At 43.4% G+C, this 19,325-nt stretch overlaps 1 protein-coding gene across 8 annotated transcripts in view; it reads left to right on the top strand.

Moving 5' to 3' along the window:
- TERB1 (telomere repeat binding bouquet formation protein 1) overlaps nt 1-19,325 on the top strand; it is a 1,077,176-nt gene that overhangs the window by 284,333 nt on the left and 773,518 nt on the right. For all 8 annotated transcript variants that reach the window (XM_078669239.1, XM_078669238.1, XM_078669242.1 and 5 more), the window contains 2 exons: nt 7,554-7,614; nt 7,715-7,830. In XM_078669239.1, the coding sequence (XP_078525365.1) occupies nt 7,554-7,614; nt 7,715-7,830 (177 nt within the window). The remainder of the gene's footprint in view (nt 1-7,553; nt 7,615-7,714; nt 7,831-19,325) is intronic.

The following is a 19,325-nucleotide window of genomic DNA, read 5'->3' on the forward strand; positions in this document are numbered from 1 at the left end:
AAGGGAGTTACACACCCAAAATAACCCCTGCTCACTCTTGGTAGCTTGGCATGAGCAGTCAGGCTTATCCCAGAGGCAGTGCGTAAAGCGTTTGCGCAACACACACACACACACATACCAGTGACACAATAAATACACCACAAAAGAGACTCCACACAGTATTATATAAAATATGTTTCTGTATTGCATGTAAACATAGACCAAAACCACATAAATCAATAATCACTTTGTCTACCAGGCAATTGTCATAACATCACAGTTAGTGCAATAAGGTAAAGACTTGCATGTCTTCTCTGGGCTGCGACGTCTCCGGCATGAGGGTGAAGCACACTCTGCTCTCTGTGAAGGGTGAAACATCCTACACGCGCTGCTTGATGTGGACAAACACTCCCCCAAACCTTAGAGGGCAAATCGTAAGCGCAACGACGCGCTGTTCCTCACAGGCGCTCAACATGCGCTTCTCCTGGCCACCAGCTTCCGACTGAAGTGCTTACCATGCGCTGAGGGTGACAACAAGCGCTCCATAGGTGCTGTGAGTAGAACTTACAGCCAAACAGGGAGGAGACACACCACCCAGTTGCTGGAACAAACGGGAGAACAACAGTATGGAACCAGCAGCAGACCAGCACATCAGGGTCCTTGAACCAAAGTGGCAGTCCTATTGCAGCTCAGAAGGCCCCAGGTCAGCACAACAAGTAAGTTAGTCCTATGGCTGTCCTTCCTGGCAGCATAGAAGTTCCTTCTGACAATGTGCAATCTGTAGAGCCAGCAGCGTTTGGTTACAAGTCCACGCAGTGTTTAAAAACATGGAGTCAGAGCCCCTGTATGTATACTCAAAATGTCTTTGATGTGGAGGTAACTTCAAAATAAATATTAGAAGTTCACAACACCCCATTCAATCCCAGCCTGGCTCCAGACATCAGTAGGGAGTAAACAAGCCCTTTGTGTGAGGGCAGGGCCCAGCCTATGCAAATGTAAGTGCACCCCACCTCCCTCTCTTCCAGCCTAGGAAAGCCATTCAGTATGCAGATGCAACCCTATTACACCTAACCCTTCCTGTGTGATGGCTGTCTGGAATGTATGCACAAAGCCCAGCTGTCACTCTACGGTAGACATAGATTGGAGTCAGGCTGAAAAGCACAAGAGTCATAAGCATAGTGAAATGCCTACTTTTTAAAAGTCGCATTTCTACCATAGTAATGAAAAATCCACCTACACCAATAAGCATGATTTATCACCACTATTCCAAACATACCAAACATGGCAATGTTACTCCTTTCAGATCAGAAGTTGCCAGTTATAAACATGTAAGGCAATTCCCAATGCTAACTTATGAGAGGAGAAGCACTCACAGCAGTGAGAAACCAAAATAGTGTTTGTCAATACCTAGACATGCCACACAATAAAGGCAGTTGTCCTACCTTTTACCTGCACAGCACCCTGCCCATAAGGCTACCTAAGGCCTAGCTTAGGGGTGACCTATGTGTAGTAAAAGGGGACTTTCAGGATTTGCAAATGACGTTAAATGCCAAGTGAATGTGGCAGTAAACTGTGCACACAGGCAGTGCAGTGGCAGGCCTGAGACAGGTTTGAAAGGCTTTTTCTGTGAGTAGCACAAGCAGTGTGGCAGGTCCATTAGTGCCAAAACAACAATAACAATTAGTAGCATTTAATTTACAGGCCCTGGGTATATGGAATACCACTGTACAAGGGACTCACCGGTTAATGAAATATGCCAAACAGGTGCAAGCCAATCACACCATGTTTCGAGGAGCGAGCATATGCCCTTTAGCACTGATTAGCAGTGGTAAGGTGCCCAGAGTCCTAAAGCTAACAAAAACAGGTCAGACAAAATACAGGAGTAAGGCAAAACGTTTTGGGATTACATGTAACAAAGGGCCAGGTCCAACAGCCACTACTAAAAGTTCTAACAAATATGGAGTTGACGCCTGGAAAAGTGTTGTTAGTTGTCGTGGTTCTCCTTTTGTAACAATTTCCACCTGTTAATGCATCCCATGAATTTGTTATTTTGTGTCCTTTTGGTTCCCTTGCATTCCGAAATTCCTGCTTTCTTACCCACTGTTATTGGTGTTGTTTGTGATACCTTCACCCTAGATTCTCCATCCCAATTTACCATGTTGAATTTGGGAGCCCGGCTTTTGCACGTATCCAATATGGACACTTGAACTTCCCACAGAAATGTCTAGATATTCTGAAAGAAGCTGGTTCTCCATCCACTAGAGCTTCCTGTTGTTTCAAGTGGAAGGGAATCTGCATATGTTGTTTGCAACTTAGATCCTACTGCCTGTTAAGAAGTATAATTCCTTCATATAGCCAGATTAGGATTACAGTTATCTTCTATCAAAGTTCAATTAGACATCAATACTGCCTAGAAAACATTTCTTCACAAACCTCTTTTTTTCAATGTCCCAGTGGTTAATGACTTCCCAGAAAGTATTTAAAATTTCTTCCCTTGTTAAGGAGACCTGTCCCTCCACAGGAGTTAACCATTGTCCTCTATAGGTTCACGGGGTCACCATTTTAACCTATTCACAATTGACCCTATACTTCCTTACAATACCTTTTGTGGAAACATGCTTTCCTTGTGGCTATAACATCAGCTTGGAGGGTCAGCAAGATATAGGCATTATGTCCCCATGAGGTTTATAAAGTATTCCTTAAGAACAAAGTGGGCATCAATACCCACATGAAATTTTTCCCTGATTTGATTTCTAGTCTTATAAATTAGGCAAGTTCAGTACCCACTTTCTTGCACAATCCCACTTTTCCAGCCGAGAGATCTTTCCACACATTAGATATCATGAGTGTTCTTAACTTGTATCTAGGCAAATACAAAAGATATAAGGAAATCACAGCAGTTGTTTGTAAACCTATTGTCATTACATCTCTTCTCAGAACTGCTAGGTTAGCATACAAGAAGCACATTTTCAGAGAAAAAGCCTCTTTCTTTTGCATCCAACTTGACCGAATAGGCCCAGGGAGCTCTTTAGTATTGTCAAACGACAAACCACGTCTTCCTCCCCACACGAAATAATAGCCTCTAAAGAATGATGTGAAGAAATTGCCAGCTTTTTCACTGACAAAATCGATAACATTGAGCAATCCTTCCCTCAAGTCTCAACACAACCTTCTCTGCGAACTACCCGCACTGACAATCCTCCCTCCACGGAAGTCTGACCGCTCGAACGTATCAATAATCAATTAACCCCAAATGGAACATAAAACAACTTTTTTAACACCCAATTGACAAAAACAACACTAATTGGTCAAACTTCAAACCCATGACGGAACTAGAAGTCTTTATTGTGAAATTAAAGCCCATTTCACACACCAAAGATCCACTACCTGCAAAAATAGTCCAGAACCTGAACCAAATCATCGCCCCGTGTTGGACAAAAATCATCAATACTTCCCTCGCCTCTGGTTGTGTACCGGATTCCCTCCAACTAAGTCAAATCACACCCATTCTCAAAAACCCCAAGGCAGACTCTAATGATCTCAACAAACTCAGACCTATCTCTAACCTCCCTTTCCTACCCTAAACCATGGAAAAATACGTCATACAACAACTCAACAGGCACATAGGTGAATACAACCTACTTGACTCCTTTCAATCTGGTTTCAGGAAAGGCTGCAGCACAGAGACTGCCAAGCTCAATATTGCAGATGACACCCATCGCTCATTAGAGAATGGAGATGCGTGTCTACTTATCCTACTTGACCTGTCAGCGGCTTTTGATACAGTCAATCACACATCCCTACTGGAGTCACTGAAGATCCGCTCCGGTTTCAATGGCATAGTTTTAAAATGGTTCACATCTTATCTACATAACAAATCAACATTAAGTACTCCCTCTCGAAATCCACACCTGTCACTCTTGTCGTCCCCCATGGGCTCATTCCTCTTCCCCTCGCTTTTCAACTTCTTCATGGAACCCCTTACTATCATCTTGAAGCAAGCAGGGATCAAATACCACCTCTATGCAGATGACACGCAACTCTACTACAAAATCCAATAACCCAGTGACATCCTACATCTTAACATCACACTGAGTAAGATACAATCTTGGTTTAACTCCAACCATTTAAAATTAAACCCCATCAAAACAGAAGTTATCCTGTTCTCCCCCAAGAGTAACCACCTTCTAATCCAAGGCTGGATCAACGACCCAAAGGCCCTAAATTGTTCGCTCACTCTACTCAACTCTGCTAAATCCTTAGGCTCCACCCTGGGCAAAAATCAGTCAATGAAGATCACATCAACAAGCCAGCTAAAGGAGCGCTTTACACACTAAAACCTCAAAAAAATTAAACCATTCATTCCACCTGACGATTTCAAAGGGGTTGTCCAATCTCTGGTCCTCTCCAAACTTGACTACGGGAATCTCATCCTCACTGGGACCCTGAAAACTCACCTCACCACCCTCAGATCAGTACTAAACATGGCAGCCCAGCTCATAACAGACATTAAACGGTATGAACACATCACGCCTGCCCTCAAATCCCTAAACTGGCTTCCCATCGAAAGAAGATGCATCTACAAGACTGCATCACCCATCAAGCACTTCACTTTAATTCCCCTGACTATTTAGACAACAAACTCACAAAAGCAGGAAGAACCAGACTTATGAGAAGCTCCACTACTCTCCTTCTTGTTGCTCCCAAATTAAAAAGGAAAACTACACAGGCTCACTCTTTTTCAGGTAATGCTCCCAGCATTTGGAACTCCCTCCCGAGGGACCTACGATGCAACCCCTCCTTCCCGGGCTTCTCAAGAGAACTGAAACGCCATCTCCTCAATAAATACTGGAATTCAGGAACAAGTTGAATCTAGGTTCTAATAGGCTCTCTGGCTCAGTTCAAACTCCGTTGATCAGTTGGCTGTTTTACTTTCTTGGTGTTTGCCGCTATTGTCTTGGTGTCTTTCTCTCAGTGAACTCTAATTTTCGAACGGACCTCAATTTAGTAATCCCACCCACATGAATAAACACATTTTTTTTTCGGTTTATATATTTTTTTGTGTATTCCTCCCGCTCAGCATAACTATATTTTCCCTTGTATAAATGTTTATGTATATTTGAACCTATGATTATGTCACTAAATATGCTCAGTGACTGACTATTCCTTGTTCTCGATTCTGTAAATCGGTCTGATACCACCGGGCCTAGCTAGCGCTATATAAAACCTTAAATAAATAAATACATTTCTATTGAAATCATAAGCAAATTATAAGCAACCTTGAAGTGCGCAAAGCTGCAGTGTTGAATGTCATGGTATGGCTGCAGCCTATATGACTACATTGTCCTTGTTTCATTCCCATCATTTCCTTTAAAAAAAAGTGTGTGGAAGGTATTTTTCCATCTCACCTAGATATCTTGTGACATATTTTGTATTTTGAATTAGTTTTCATTTTTTAAAGTAAATAAAATTGCCCAACATAACCTATTTTATAGGCTTCTAAATTACTTTAAATTGTATTTTCTGAGATAGATCAAAGATATTATATGTATGTGTGTGTCTATATATATATATATATATATATGTGTGTGTGTGTTTACATATAATATATTTGACAAACGCACACTGCACTCTAAAATCCAAAATGATCTGAATTTATTAATCCATCTCTCAGGGGTAGGCAGACGCATTTCAGCCTACATGGTCTTGTTCATGGCCATGATCAAACGCTTCAGCGTTTTTTTTTTAATCTGCTCCCTTTCTGGTAGAGAGCCGTCAGGGAACCACAGTGTCCCATGGTAGGCTCCCAAGACACTATTAAGTGTTGCGCCAAGGTTGATGGGGTCTCCAAGGTGGATACCTGCATGGGGAATTGGACACACTGCCCCCTCCCCTTTTAGAAGACATTTGGCCCCAGAGGATTGGGGCTTCGGAGCCCAGCAGCAGCTCGGAGAGTAGGGGCCACAGGGTGCCCTTCTACCCTGCCCTTTTTATTTTTATTTAAAGAAATTTGCCCTGTGGAATTGGGTTCACATGGACCAGTATTGGCCTCCGGTGGAAGGGGCACATGCACCCTCCTTGTATTCAGAATTTGGCCAGGGGAGATGGGGCCCCATGGCCCAAGAGTGGCTTGGGGAGGGGGGCCCTACTTACGCTCCCTTCCCAAATAAATATTTTAAAATTAAGACACCCACTCCCTGGCCCACCCTGGGGCAGGGGCGTTATAATTAAAATAATAAGGTTATCTGGGAATTCTTGTACTTGGACCCCGATTGACATAGCACCCGGAAACCTCGAATTTTTCCACGCACAAACAAGACAAAAAGAGACTGTTTAAATGTTTTTGTGAAGATTTGTCAAACTCTGCAAAGTTATTCGAAAAACAAAAAAGGCATTTCCTATGGAAATGCAGACCTAACTGGAACTACCCATTGGCGACTGCCACTGGTATACATAAATACATATACATATGCACTTAAAAAAGCCTTTTGCTGAAAGGCCTCAGTGTGATAACTTTCATATATTTATATATATATATATTTTTTTATCCTACCCACACACACCCCTATTCAGTGCTTGCGATTTCAACTGCAATTCCCCTGAAGGCCTAGGATTACATTTAAGAAACTGTTCATTACTAGACTTCCACCTTATCAAGGCCCTGGCACACCAGTCCTTCTTTTCAAACCCTACCATGAATGCATAAAGCGCCTTATACTTTTTAAATGTAAGCAGGGTTTATCTGGAGATCACTAAAGGTTAGACACTCTAAACAGACCTTTGTGGCATTTGGACTTCCTAGAAGAGGTCATCCTCTCACGAAGGCTATCTGCCTTCCTCATCTTTAGTTACAACAGGGCTAATCGACCTCGGCAATAAAGAGTCACAGCACAGTCCGCAAGAAACAAGTCCTCACCTGCAGCCCTCTATGTTCATGTGCCTTTACACAACATATACTGTGGTACGACAATGAAGAACAAGCACACATTCATCGAGCAGTACTGCCTGGGTGTAATGTGACAGCGGAGTCTTCATTGGGGCAAGCGGCTCTCAACACCGTCTTTTGATAAAGTAACCTGCTTCAAGCCGGTGCTGTATTATATACTGCTGACTATTCTAATTCAGAAGTGAAAATCTATGAAAGACCCAGAACTGGTAGGAAAAAAACAGTTACTTACCTGTACACTAGTTCTCATGCAATGGTATTTTTCAAAGTTACACGTGACCCACCCTTCTCCCAGGTCAGAGGTTCACTGGTTCCCAAATTCTATGAAAGTGATGGTGGTCTTAAGAGGGAGTGATTAGTTAAAGTTTGGGTACTTTTCAATGATGTGAATGAGCTACTGAACAAAAACCTTTAAACTACTGGAAATGCCCACCTGACAATGGAAAATTCAAGCAGAATTTATGAAAGTTACGAAGGCTGGAGAACTATGGTTACAGGTAAGTAACTTGTTTCTTATATTAATTGTGGTTTAATTAAACTTTTTGAGTTAGTAATTGTTATGTGTGGTTCTTTAGTAGCTTAAATACAGTTACGCCATTTTTATTTTGAATTGTGTTGCTTTTTGCAGAAGCTGGACAGACACTAGCAAGAGAAACTGGTTGCATTGATATCCTACTACAGTTATTCAGGTAAAAAAACATGTTTTTTAGTGTTTTCGTGTCCAGAAATATGTACGGCTGGTGGGTTGAGAATTTAGGATTACAATTCATTTTGGTCTTTTATACACAGAGAAACACTTTCGATATCTGAGATGGATCAGTCACATGAAGAATCGAGCAGCTGTTATCAGTTGTGGGCTTCAGTCTGTAGCACACTTTGTGCTTGCACCAATAATCCTCAAAATGGTAGCTATTTCTGAAGATATACATGTATCTTTATCTCATGTTATAAGTACCTTAAATATACATTTAATGTCAGGCACTTCTATGTCCTGTGATCTTCATTGATAATCCTAATTGTAAGAATAATTCCCTGTGCATGCTGCCACACCACAACACCATATATCCCATATATTTCACAGAGATGGTTAAGAGTCCAGCTTGTTCATATGCAGAGGAAAACCCTCTAAAACCTATTAGGCAAGATTTCCCAAATAATATACCTGCATCCAGTCAGAGTGAGTCCTGACCCTCCAAGTGGTCCTTTACCCTTGGAAGTGGTGCTTAAGGTACCAGATAACCCTCATTCAAAACTTGGGACTTAATAAATATTTGAAAAAAAACTGTTCTGAGAACTGAGAGGAGACTGGGACCAACCTGCTTGTCGATCAGCCCAAGGTACATTGCCATTGCCCTGATGTCATGGCAGACCCCGCACGTCCTTCTCTGCAGCAGTAAATGCTGTTATGCGGCTCCTCGCAGAAGAGGCATCTGGCCTGTGTAGCCCTTATCGGCTATAGCCTGCAGCCTCCTCATCTTCCACTAGCTGGTGTGACCCACTGAACTTTACCTCCTCTGATATTTTTCCTCAAAATTTCTTCTAAGACCGAAGCAGAGACCAGGCCCAATCAACTTTATGTATCCGAACTGTGTTCCATCGCTGACAGCCATAACTTTCGACTTTGCTCCGGTCTTACGTGACTAGATGTCCATGGTTGGCACTTTGATCTTTAAGGCACTGTTTTACACTTTAAGCTTTAAGAATCCATGACTCCAGTACTACTGACTGGATATGTGTCGTTTTGATGTTAAATAATGTATTAAAATGTACTCTTCTGTTCTAAATTGGTGTGGGATTTTTCTTGTCATGTGTTCTCACTTTATTACTGTTTGAGGGCTGTATAAATACCTTACACATTGTTGCTAAGTTAAGCCTGACTTCTTTTGTGCCAAGCAATCGAAAGGTTAGGCACAGGTTAATTTAGTGACTTTTGGTGGTTCAACCTGACAGGGATTGTGGCTGTTGCTTGAGTAGGGTGTCATCTCCCCTCAGCCAGTATCCCAGTATCTCACAGGCACCAAGCCCACCTGTTGCAGGCATTCCGCTCTTACAACATAACTATGCTTAGAACCATAGAACATCAGTATGTAGGGACTGAGTCACCATACCACCTCAGTATATATGGCTACCAGCTATTGTGCCTCACTTGCTCTCTTAGCCTTACCTGAAAAACAAGTGAATTGGCACCCCAGAACACCACACTCTCGACCCTCTCAGAGACTTGTCCACAATAAGATAACCAGGAAACACAAAGGAAGTTTAGAATATTTATTTAAACTTTTGTGCTCTGAAATGCAGTATATACTGCCACATTAGAAAATAAATGCACATTAAAAATGCTGTTAGCATGGTTAATAATCCATATATCATAAAAAGCCCTGTAATTTTATAGGACACAGTAACCTAAACCCTCCTGCCTTGCTAATGAAACTAAATTAATATATATGAAAGTTCTCTGGGTTTACTGGCGGACCCCATACCTTAGCATACACAGATGAACGCTCTACATCTCAGCATACACTGTGCTCTTCTCTCAGAACTCTTGTTCCATGTGTTCCCTCTCTGTTCATGTGCTCATCTATATGATAGGACCTGTGTACTCATAAACAACAGCTGCATTCTTGTGTTATGTCTAGATGCTAGTGTCTGGCCAGAAAGAATTTCAAGGGACATTGTTGTTTGACCTTGTTTATGGTGTTCAGACTAAATCCCAGGAAAAGAACAGAATGTGAAAACATATACAGGTTCTGTGTGAACGTACAATGTGGCACAGAAGCAAAATGTGTTTATATAGTAACAAGTGCAAAGTAAACGGAGGCCTACAAGTTGCACAGGTAGGCTAACATAGGGAAAACTACTATGGGCCATGCTGGAAACATACAACACCCTCCCTTTGGCCAGGATACTAGCCCTTACAAAGATACTGAATATGATAAATGTAATAGGAAAATAAGCACACTCAAAGCCATGCCCAGAAAAAAGAATGACTACAAACCAGATAGAGAAAAAAATGAACATTTTGAAATAAATGATCAAATCAACATGGTTCGGAGGAATCCATGCTGTTACTCACCATGTCGTAGGCCAAAGACTCCCTGAAGGAATCTAACTCTGCACATAATGATTGATCCACAGCCTAAGTCACAAGCTCCAAAGAACATACATGCTCTCCGGTCTCAGCCGATGCTGTGACAGTTACTGGGCAACTATCATCTGTGTAAACAATTCCTGTATCTTGTGAGCCATGTGCCGATGCACACAGTCCCTCGCAGGCTAAAGGCTCAAAACTCGCATTGTCTAGAAATCGCAAGCCCAAATGACAGTTCTGAAAATGGGATGCTAAGGGATCATCAGCAGTCCATAGTCCAAGGCAGTGGGTGTGTGCGAAGCCAGGCATATATCCAGTGCCCATTGGAAGGGACACCAGGTGCAGTGGAACAATGGTTGCACACAGGCAAACCAGACAGGCCGAAACGTCAAAGACCAATCAAGATCAGTTCTTGTATTAGCAGCATTCCAAAGATTTGATTCATACTCTCACTGTAATGTTGGAGCGATGCCAGTTCCAGAGTGCACGCAAAAGGAGCATCCATTGGAGAGAAGCAGGAACAGGATGAGCATGCCGCAAACAGGAATCCTCCGAATACACTAGAGAAAATGGAGTGGATAAAAGCCAAGATTACTCCAAAGATGGTCTGAAACAATCTAACGAGGTCACAACTTAAAAAAAGTGTGCCAGCCGTACGGAAGGCATTAAAGATTAGGGGCCCCATGCATCAAACCAAAAACCGGTCGCAAACAGGCAGATTCGCAAAATCTGCCCCTTTGCGACCGGTATTTTTGCATTTGGGATGCATCATCCCAAATGTACAAATGGCAACTTAAGGAATCGCTAAAATTGCGATTACTTGAATTGTGATTGCATTTAAGGAATCGCTAATTGCGATTCCTTAAATGCAATGCGTGAAGGAAAAAATATTGCGATTTCGCTATTAGGAATCGCAAATTACCACCAAATTAAAGTTGATGCTAATTTGTGATTGATTTGAAAAATGCACTACACATGCCCTTGGGGCATGTGTGTGCGCAACATGTTGAAAAAGGGGAATTTCAGGGGTGCAACAGGGTATCCTTTTGGAACCCTTGAAATTGCATGCGCAATTTGCGAGTACCTATGGAGTACTCGCAAATTGCACATGCAATTTCCATTGATTCCTATGGGCCTCTAGGCCCATAGGAATGAATGGGAATCAATTCCTTAATTGCGGGTTGCAATTTGCGAGTCACAATTAAGGACTTTTAAGGAATCACATTTTTTGTGATTCCTATATGCATTGCATTTTGCGATTTCTAAATAGCGAATCAGTAACATTTGCTATTTAGAAATCGCAAATTGCGGGCTTGATGCATGTGCCCTTAGATGTTTTAATTCTCCGAAATGCAGGGGAAGGTTAGTGTTTAACAATGATTATATTTCAATAGAAGTTCTAGCCACCTGCAAGTCGAAGTTCTCACGAGCCGATGTAAGAGCTACTGAAACAATAATCCTTTGAGTCTGCTTATTTTATTGAAATCTGCCTTCAAAGTTGGAATAGAAGGCCATAGTGAGCTATCTACAATTCCACGCAGAGGGGTAAAAAAGACATTGTTGCAACAAGTGACTAAATGGGAAATAGACAAAATCAACAGAATTTCCGCCCGCATTACACAACAGTCTTGATCACTATGCATGAGATAACTCCAGTTAGAGAGTACCATATTGAAAGGGAGAATTGTAGGAACTGGGATTCCTTTTAAATAACCAGATACATTTGGTGCTGAAGTGTTGCATGTGCTGTGGATATTTACATGCTTAGAAACAAGTGATTCTCCGTCAGTAAAGTTGCATTCTTCACCAGTGATAAAGACTACCTTTTCGCTATGTTCATACGATAAGCAAAATGGTGTAACCATACCTCATGTATGTAACTGCAATCTAGGGGTTTGTATCTACCTACAGGAAAATGTTTCATGCAAGCTGTGAATTGAAATGTCGATATAGGCAGTGAATTAACTCTGTGTATAAACCACACGGCCGAAGGCGTTTCAGCTATGGTGAATGGGAGCTGTTCTGATTTCTCTAAATGCAGCGTTGTATAGGTCTCATCTTTCATGGCCATCAAGTGTTGTTTACGTGTTAAATTAAAAGGTGAAAACAAGTACTATTCAAGTAATGCCATAAAACGCACCAGTTTTTAAGTGTTTGATTCATCCAGCTAAACTGCATATTAGATCTAAGCTGACCTTGCCCATGATACAAAGTTGACATGTCACTGCACAATATCATTAACAATCGACACAATGTTATTTAAATTATAAATACGAGATGACAGCGTATTAATGCTATTATTGACAACAGCTAGCACTTTGTATAAATTATCCTGGTCTATTTGTCTCAAACATGCAGCAGCTTCCATTTGGGATAATTTTCAAATTTCATTATAAGTATCATATACAAATCTTTTAGAACATGAGGATTTGGCACCCAAAAGAAATTCTGATAAATTCCTGTCCTCGGACTGGAGAGAAAGATGCTGTTTCACTGCAGACAGTGTGGAATGTTTCAACCATTGTTTACATACATTTCCAACCGAATAGGTGGTCACAGTAGCAGAATGTATTTGACTAAGGGTATCGGGGATCAGGTCTACTTGATTTAAACTCAGATGTGGAATTCAGAAAACGAGCATGACAACCATTTATGTCTACTGGCCATAATAACCACCCGCAGGGATTTGAAAACAAATAATTAAATGTACTTTTCTGCACCATGCTATTTAGTTGTTCTTCTGTATAATTAGTAAGATTCTGCCATTATCAAAACGAGCAACTGAGGTAATGGTCGTGGCATTCATTTCTTTAATTTTTACCAATCCTAAACTAGTATTCTGCTGGATTGTTTCATTCAGAAAAAATAATTTGTGTGGGAATTAAACAGGCTCGAAATAAGGTTTCTGTTCCTTGAACCCGCCAAAACTTCGTACACTAGTTCAATTTCAAATCAATGGTATCCTTCCAGTAATCATAACCATTAAGGGCCAATTGGTTAAGAGCAAATTAGTATATATAAACTTAGTTTGAATAAGCATATATTTCTTCGGTTGTGTTGGAGTTGATATAAATATAATGACGAGGGGTCTGAAGTGTAATATCCTGTGAAATAAGTATATTTATCTTTTTACTTTTTGGAATTTTCTAGAGGCGTGGTTGTATATGTTCCCATTATGCCTAATTAAAATGGGAACACAGCCTACTAGTTCTATGCAGGAAATGGTGCCCATAATGATGGTAGCAAAACATGTCAGCATAATTAGCGGAAATAAAATATACATTTTCTGATGCAAACACAGTATAATACTCTAATTCAGAAAGCATAGAATTTCAAGTATCGACATTCCAATCATCTGAATGTAACCCTGGTACTATTACATCACCCATAGAATATTTGTACAAATATGGTATATGCAGAATCGCCGTCAGACCAAATATGTCGAAAGGAACTTTATCTCAAATAATCCCATCAATCACTGGAATGGCTGAAATATTAACAAGGGACAAGTCTCTTTTCATGTTATCCGATGAAGAATGAGAAGACAACACCCAGTCGACCAGTTCTGTAGCTGAATGTTCTGGGAGGTAATGGCCATTGATTAGCAGGAAAAAACAGTCACAAATCCAATCCACAAGAACAGGAAAACCAACGAGATTATCATCCAGACATATATTTAGGAGGAACTAGATAAGTGTGTTTTAATCATGAAATAAAATCACAAATCCGAGCTGGAGGCATGTAGAAAATGGAAGAACTGTCAGAAGAAAAAATATCTTAATCTATATAGTACCCAGGGGTACTTAACAAGAGTTTGGGACTCAGCAGCAGAACTTGAAAATGCCAATTCAGATGGACTCGCCAATGATGTATCATTGTAAATTCCATCTGGTGTAGAAGACGTTATATTCAAAGCAGGTATTGCATCAGATAATCGTCGGAAGAGGACTCAGCCTCCCCCTCTCTCAGCCTGGGAATATCCACATCGTTGGTGCTCACAGGCTGCAATGAAAAGACTTGCGGGAAAGAACTGCTATTCCGTGGCATACTATGAAGTATCGGCCACATGGTTTAGCTTGACATGTTTGTTGGAGACAAAACAATTGTCTTTATTTCCCGGAAGAAGTGGACAAATTTCTTTTTCATGGCTATCTTTTCTCGAACCAGATCAACAATTTTTGGAAGCCAGTCAAAAAGTGGAAGAGCACTTTCAGAAGCAGAAGAATGAGAAGCAGGCAAACGTTTGCTATAGTTAGCTTGACTGAACTCTTGTAGGTCATGTAAGACAGCACAATGGTTATCTACTTCAAAGGTTGCGACTGCCGCCACAACGTCTGGATCATCAAGGTCTGGAACATACATCTTGATGCCAAAAAGTACTTTGTAGGGGTTCCGCCCACCCAGATATCATTTAGGGAGGTTATTTAATGCCTGTTGAACCCCATATAGATGGTTCAACTAACCACACCCTGTACCTAATACTCTAGTCGTTAAGGACTGCTTTAAGTCATGGTTCATTCTCTCCACAACAGAATTACCCTGGGTCTATATTGAGAAGAAAAATGCACTTGCACATCCATGGACTTCATCGAATCACAGTACGCTTTAGAAGTGAATGTCGAACCTTGGTCCGAGTGGAATGCGCAACAAGCATATGTCCTGATAAAGACTGGCATGTATTTAATAACATTTCAAGCGTCACCCAGCGCTGTAGCCAAATCCGGAGGAACCTAGAGCAAGAATCAACTGCAACCAAAATATATTTGAACGCAGAATCAGAAATCAGAGGCCTGCTTGATCTAAATTAATGCAGCCCAAAGGCTGGTTGTAAATAAACAGATGTGTCTGTGGTGGACGAGACACAGTGGAACTTTTGATCTGTTGACAAATGTCACAATTTAAAACATATTTTCTAGTCGGTTGGTATAATGCCTGCCACCAAAATCTTTGCTGTAAGAGCGAAAAGGTGGCAGCCACACCGCCATGTGCTGAAGCTATGCCTTTGTGTACAGCTACAATTAAATCATGTCTGCACTGGGAATCACACGGTCAACAACGGCAGGGATAGTTGCCTTCGGAAAAGGAGTGCTGTTTTTAAAAACACTCACGGCAGCCAAGATATAATTGTCAATACGAGTATCTGATAGATACTGTTAGTTGTAGATTCTTTACCTTAGAATTTGCCCCAGGCGTCAGTCTGGATCCGGAAAACAAATTTCAGCAGTACCCCTGCGCGTTGTTAGGTTGCGTCAGTTGGCTGCACGTCTGTTGTTGGCATTGTGGGCGCCAGGATGACATTGCGGCACCTACATAGACACCACCTGTGCGTGCTGACGTCAGTTCCTTCTTTTTCTGCGCCAGTCTAGCGCAGATCCAGAGAGAGCTACCCTAGCAAATTTTTGGTTAATATTTTCAACTTTTTGTCTATGTCTTTTTTGAGTCGTAGACTCCTGGTGCTTTGAGGATGTCCCAGTGAAGGACCGGTTCCTGCCACCGGATGATGTCTGTGACGGATCACCTTGTGTGCCTTTAGTGTCTGGAGCCGACCACGGCCTGAAGTCGTGCTCCAAGTACCGGGCCATGAACCCAAAGGCTTTGAGGGAGCAGTCCTGAAAGCTGCTGAAGGCCCTGCGCTCTGCTTCACGTCGCTCCTGTTCTCGTTTAAGGGGAAGGACTCAAGAACGGTCATGAATCCCACACTCCTCACACTTCAAGTCATTGGAAGATCTTCGGGTAAGTCAGGGAAGCACAAAAAAAAGTCAAAGAAGCACAGGGATTCTTTGACTTCTCCCCATCAGACAGCCAACGCGACGCAGGATCCTGAACGTTGTCCCTCTAAAACTTCGTCTCTGGAGCCGACTTCTGAGATTGCTCCCCGCCTCCCTCACTTTCCGAGATCTGTAACGTCTCCTGGCCAAATTCAGAAGTTCTGTGAGGCCGTGTACCGCATATTTAGGCATTGCGGTTCTGCCGGCGTGCCTTCGGGCCCTGTGGAGTCAGTGGTGGGCCCTGGAATTTTGGCGCCGCTGGCTCAGGCCTCGGCTCCGGAGGGTCCCTGAGGATCCAGGCCTGGATCTGGATCGACGCTGGTCGATCTCAATCGACCTTCCCCGATGTCGATCCTGACGCTAATGCTCCCGGCCTCGACCGTATCCCCTGTCGCCGCTGACCCCATCCTCATTCCCGAAATGGACACAGAGCCGGACTGACGTTGATTCCGACGCAGGAAGGGACTTTCGTCCCTGTGTTCCGTCCTGGCGTTCCTTTTGGGTCAGAAGGTGAGGAAGAGGACTGGGAGGGGCCACTCAACCCTTTAACTGACCAGCTTGAGAAACCGGTCTGGCAAATGGCCCTGGGTGATGCCAGTGGTCTAGACACTCCCCCTGACACTAACCTGCTTTCTCCCCCTATTGTGGCTATGGAGGAGGGTGTTTCCTATTCTGTGGTGGTGAGGAGGGCAGCCGAGGTCCTCTGCCTCGAGTTCCCTACAGTGGCGGTCAGGACTAACCTCAGGACAGAGGTGCTTCAGCCTGTGACTTCCTCTTCTGAACCCCTTTTTCACTTCAATGAGGCCCTCACGGACGTCCTTCTGGGCTCTTAGTGCAAGCCCACCAAAGGGGCTCCTGTTTTTAGGACGATTGCCCACCGCTCCCCTCCAGGTGACCCAGCGTTTCTGACCAAACACCCCTCCTTTGAGAGCTTGGTAGTACAAGCCTTTTCATCAAAAGGCGCATTTCCTTCTGCTCCCCCATATAGGAAATCCAAGAAGCTGGATCATCTTGGGAAGAAAATGTTCTCTTCCTCCAGCTTGGCATTGCGGTCGGTGAATACCACATGTCTCATGGGCCGATACTCCCGTACTATCTGGGATACAGTTGCGCTGGTGCTGCCTCAGAACCAAAAGGAGGCCCGGGCCATTCTCTTTTAAGCAGTAGCAGACGGGAGAGATGCAGCCCAATTGACCATACGATGTGGACTGGATACCACCGAATCACTGGGCAGAGTGGTTGCCACGTCTGTAGCTGTTAGGTGCTACACCTGGTTGAGGGCTTCTGGCCTCTCAGGGGATGTCCAGTCTTCCTTTATGGACATGCCCTTTGATGGCACTCGCCTTTTTGGCAACAAGGCAGACTAAGCGATTCAAGGATTCTTGAGCACTGTCAGATCCTTGGGCCTTGCGGCTACCTCACGTCTACCTTAGTCTGCCTTTCGTCTCTTTTGTGGCTATGGAAGGGGTGCCCAGCCACGTCCTGTCCATCCCAATCCAGCCACAGAGTCATTCAACTGTCCAGCCTATGCACAGCTGCGGCCGTGGGACCGGACGTCCTCACCTGTCAGCGGTGGAGAGAGCCTTGGTTAGATCTGTTCGCCTCCGAAGAGAACGCTCAATGTCATCAGTTTTGCACGTTGAAGTTTCCAAGGCAGTGTTCGCTCTGCTGCGCTTTTCTTCTAAAGTGAAGCTTCGACCTCCTGTTTGCCTTTCCACCTGTTCAAGAAGATTAAGCGGACCGAGCTCAAGTCATTCTTGTAGCTCCGGACTGGGCACGGAGAGTCTGGTACCCCGACCTTCTGAGCATGGCCAGCGATTCTTCGATCAGATGGTGCCTTGGGGAGGATCTTCTGTCGCAGCTGCAATGGAGGGTTCTTCACCCAAATCTATCCAATGTCCACCTCCTTGTGTGGAGATTGAACGGCAGCAGTTGTCAGCTTTCAACTTTCCGTCCGAAGTCTGATAATATCTTGGCAACCAGACGCCCCTCCACTAAATTGGTAAACGCCGGTAGATGGAACATGTGGCATCGTGCACAGCAAAGGCTGTTGATCCCCTTTCTGCTTCTCTTTCAGAGGTTCTCTTGTGTATACTTTCTTTGGCCCAGCAGGGATCTGCCTTGGGCACTCTTAAAGGATATCTTGCAACCATCTTTGCTTTTCTTCGACTGCCAGATCAGCCTTCTTTATTCAAATCTCCTATTGTTAACAGATTCTTTAAGAGCCTTACACTTCTGTTCCCTCCATCTCACTTTTGTAATGCCCCAATGGGACTTAAATCTGGCTCTCACCTTTCTTATGTGGGCTCCCTTCGAGCCTCTTAACTGTCCCCTCAGGTTGCTGACTCTCAAAACTGCCTTTCTTGTTGCCATCACCTATGCCCGCAGGGTGAGCGAGCTGCAGGATTTATCGTCTAAGCCCCCTATTCTGTCTGTCTATCCAGATAAAGTGGTGCTTCGGACCAAGCCTTCATTCCTTCCTAAGGTTGTTACGCCTTTTCATGTGGGACAATCTATCACTCTGTCCACCTTTTATCCATCCCCGCATCCCTCAAAGGAGGAGGAGAGACTCCACCATCTGGACCCAAAACATGCATTGTTTTTTAACTTGATCGCATAAAAGAATTCCGGGTGGATGATCTACTCTTCATTAGCTATGTGGGTGCCATGAAAGGTCGGGCTGTTGAAAAACCGACCATCTCCAGATGGCTTGTCCTTTGCATCAAAATATGCTATGCTTTGGCGAAAAAGGACACTCTTATGGGTTTGCGTGCTCATTCCAACAGAGCAACAACTGCAACCACGGCATTAGCATGTGGAGTTCCAGTCCTTGACATCTGTCAGGCAGCAACATGGGCATCCTGGCACATGTTTACCGGACACTGCTGCCTGGATAGTTAAGTCCGGAGGGATGGGTACTTTGCCCTTTCGGTCCTCCAGGACTTTCTGGTTTCTTCTTGGTTTGCAGACCCTCCTCCGGGATTGGTATTGCTTGATATTTATTCTAAGGTAAGGAATCTACAACTAACAGTCTCTATCAGATGAACAAGTTATGTACCTTTGGTAACGATGTATCTGGTAGACACATGTTAGTTGTAGATTCCTTACCGCCCCACCCATCCTCACCGCTCTGTGAACTGATTTCTAGGAATAGGGACTACCCTAAAGGGTCCTAGTTTAGACGCACCAGTGATCAGTGTCTTTCATGGCTCTGCGCTTCTGGTGTGGAAAGTCGTGTTAAGAACCAACGTCGACGCGCATGGACGATTTCTATGTAGGTCCCGCTACATCATCCCAGCGCAGACGACGGACGCTGAGCCGACCAATACCACCTAACGACATGCAGGGGTAAGCTGAAGTCAAAATCTTTGGATCCAGACTGATGTCTGGGGGAAATTCTACGGTAAGGAACCTACAACTAACATATCTCTCTACCTTTACATCGTTACCGAAGGTAAGTAACTTGTTCTTTAGAGCGAGTTACCGCTGCAGTTTTAGCTGTGGCTACTGCGGATTTGACTGCTTAATCAGCCAGAGAATTCCC

Source organism: Lissotriton helveticus, chromosome 12 (genome assembly GCF_964261635.1).
Source record: "Lissotriton helveticus chromosome 12, aLisHel1.1, whole genome shotgun sequence".
NCBI lineage: Eukaryota > Metazoa > Chordata > Amphibia > Caudata > Salamandridae > Lissotriton > Lissotriton helveticus.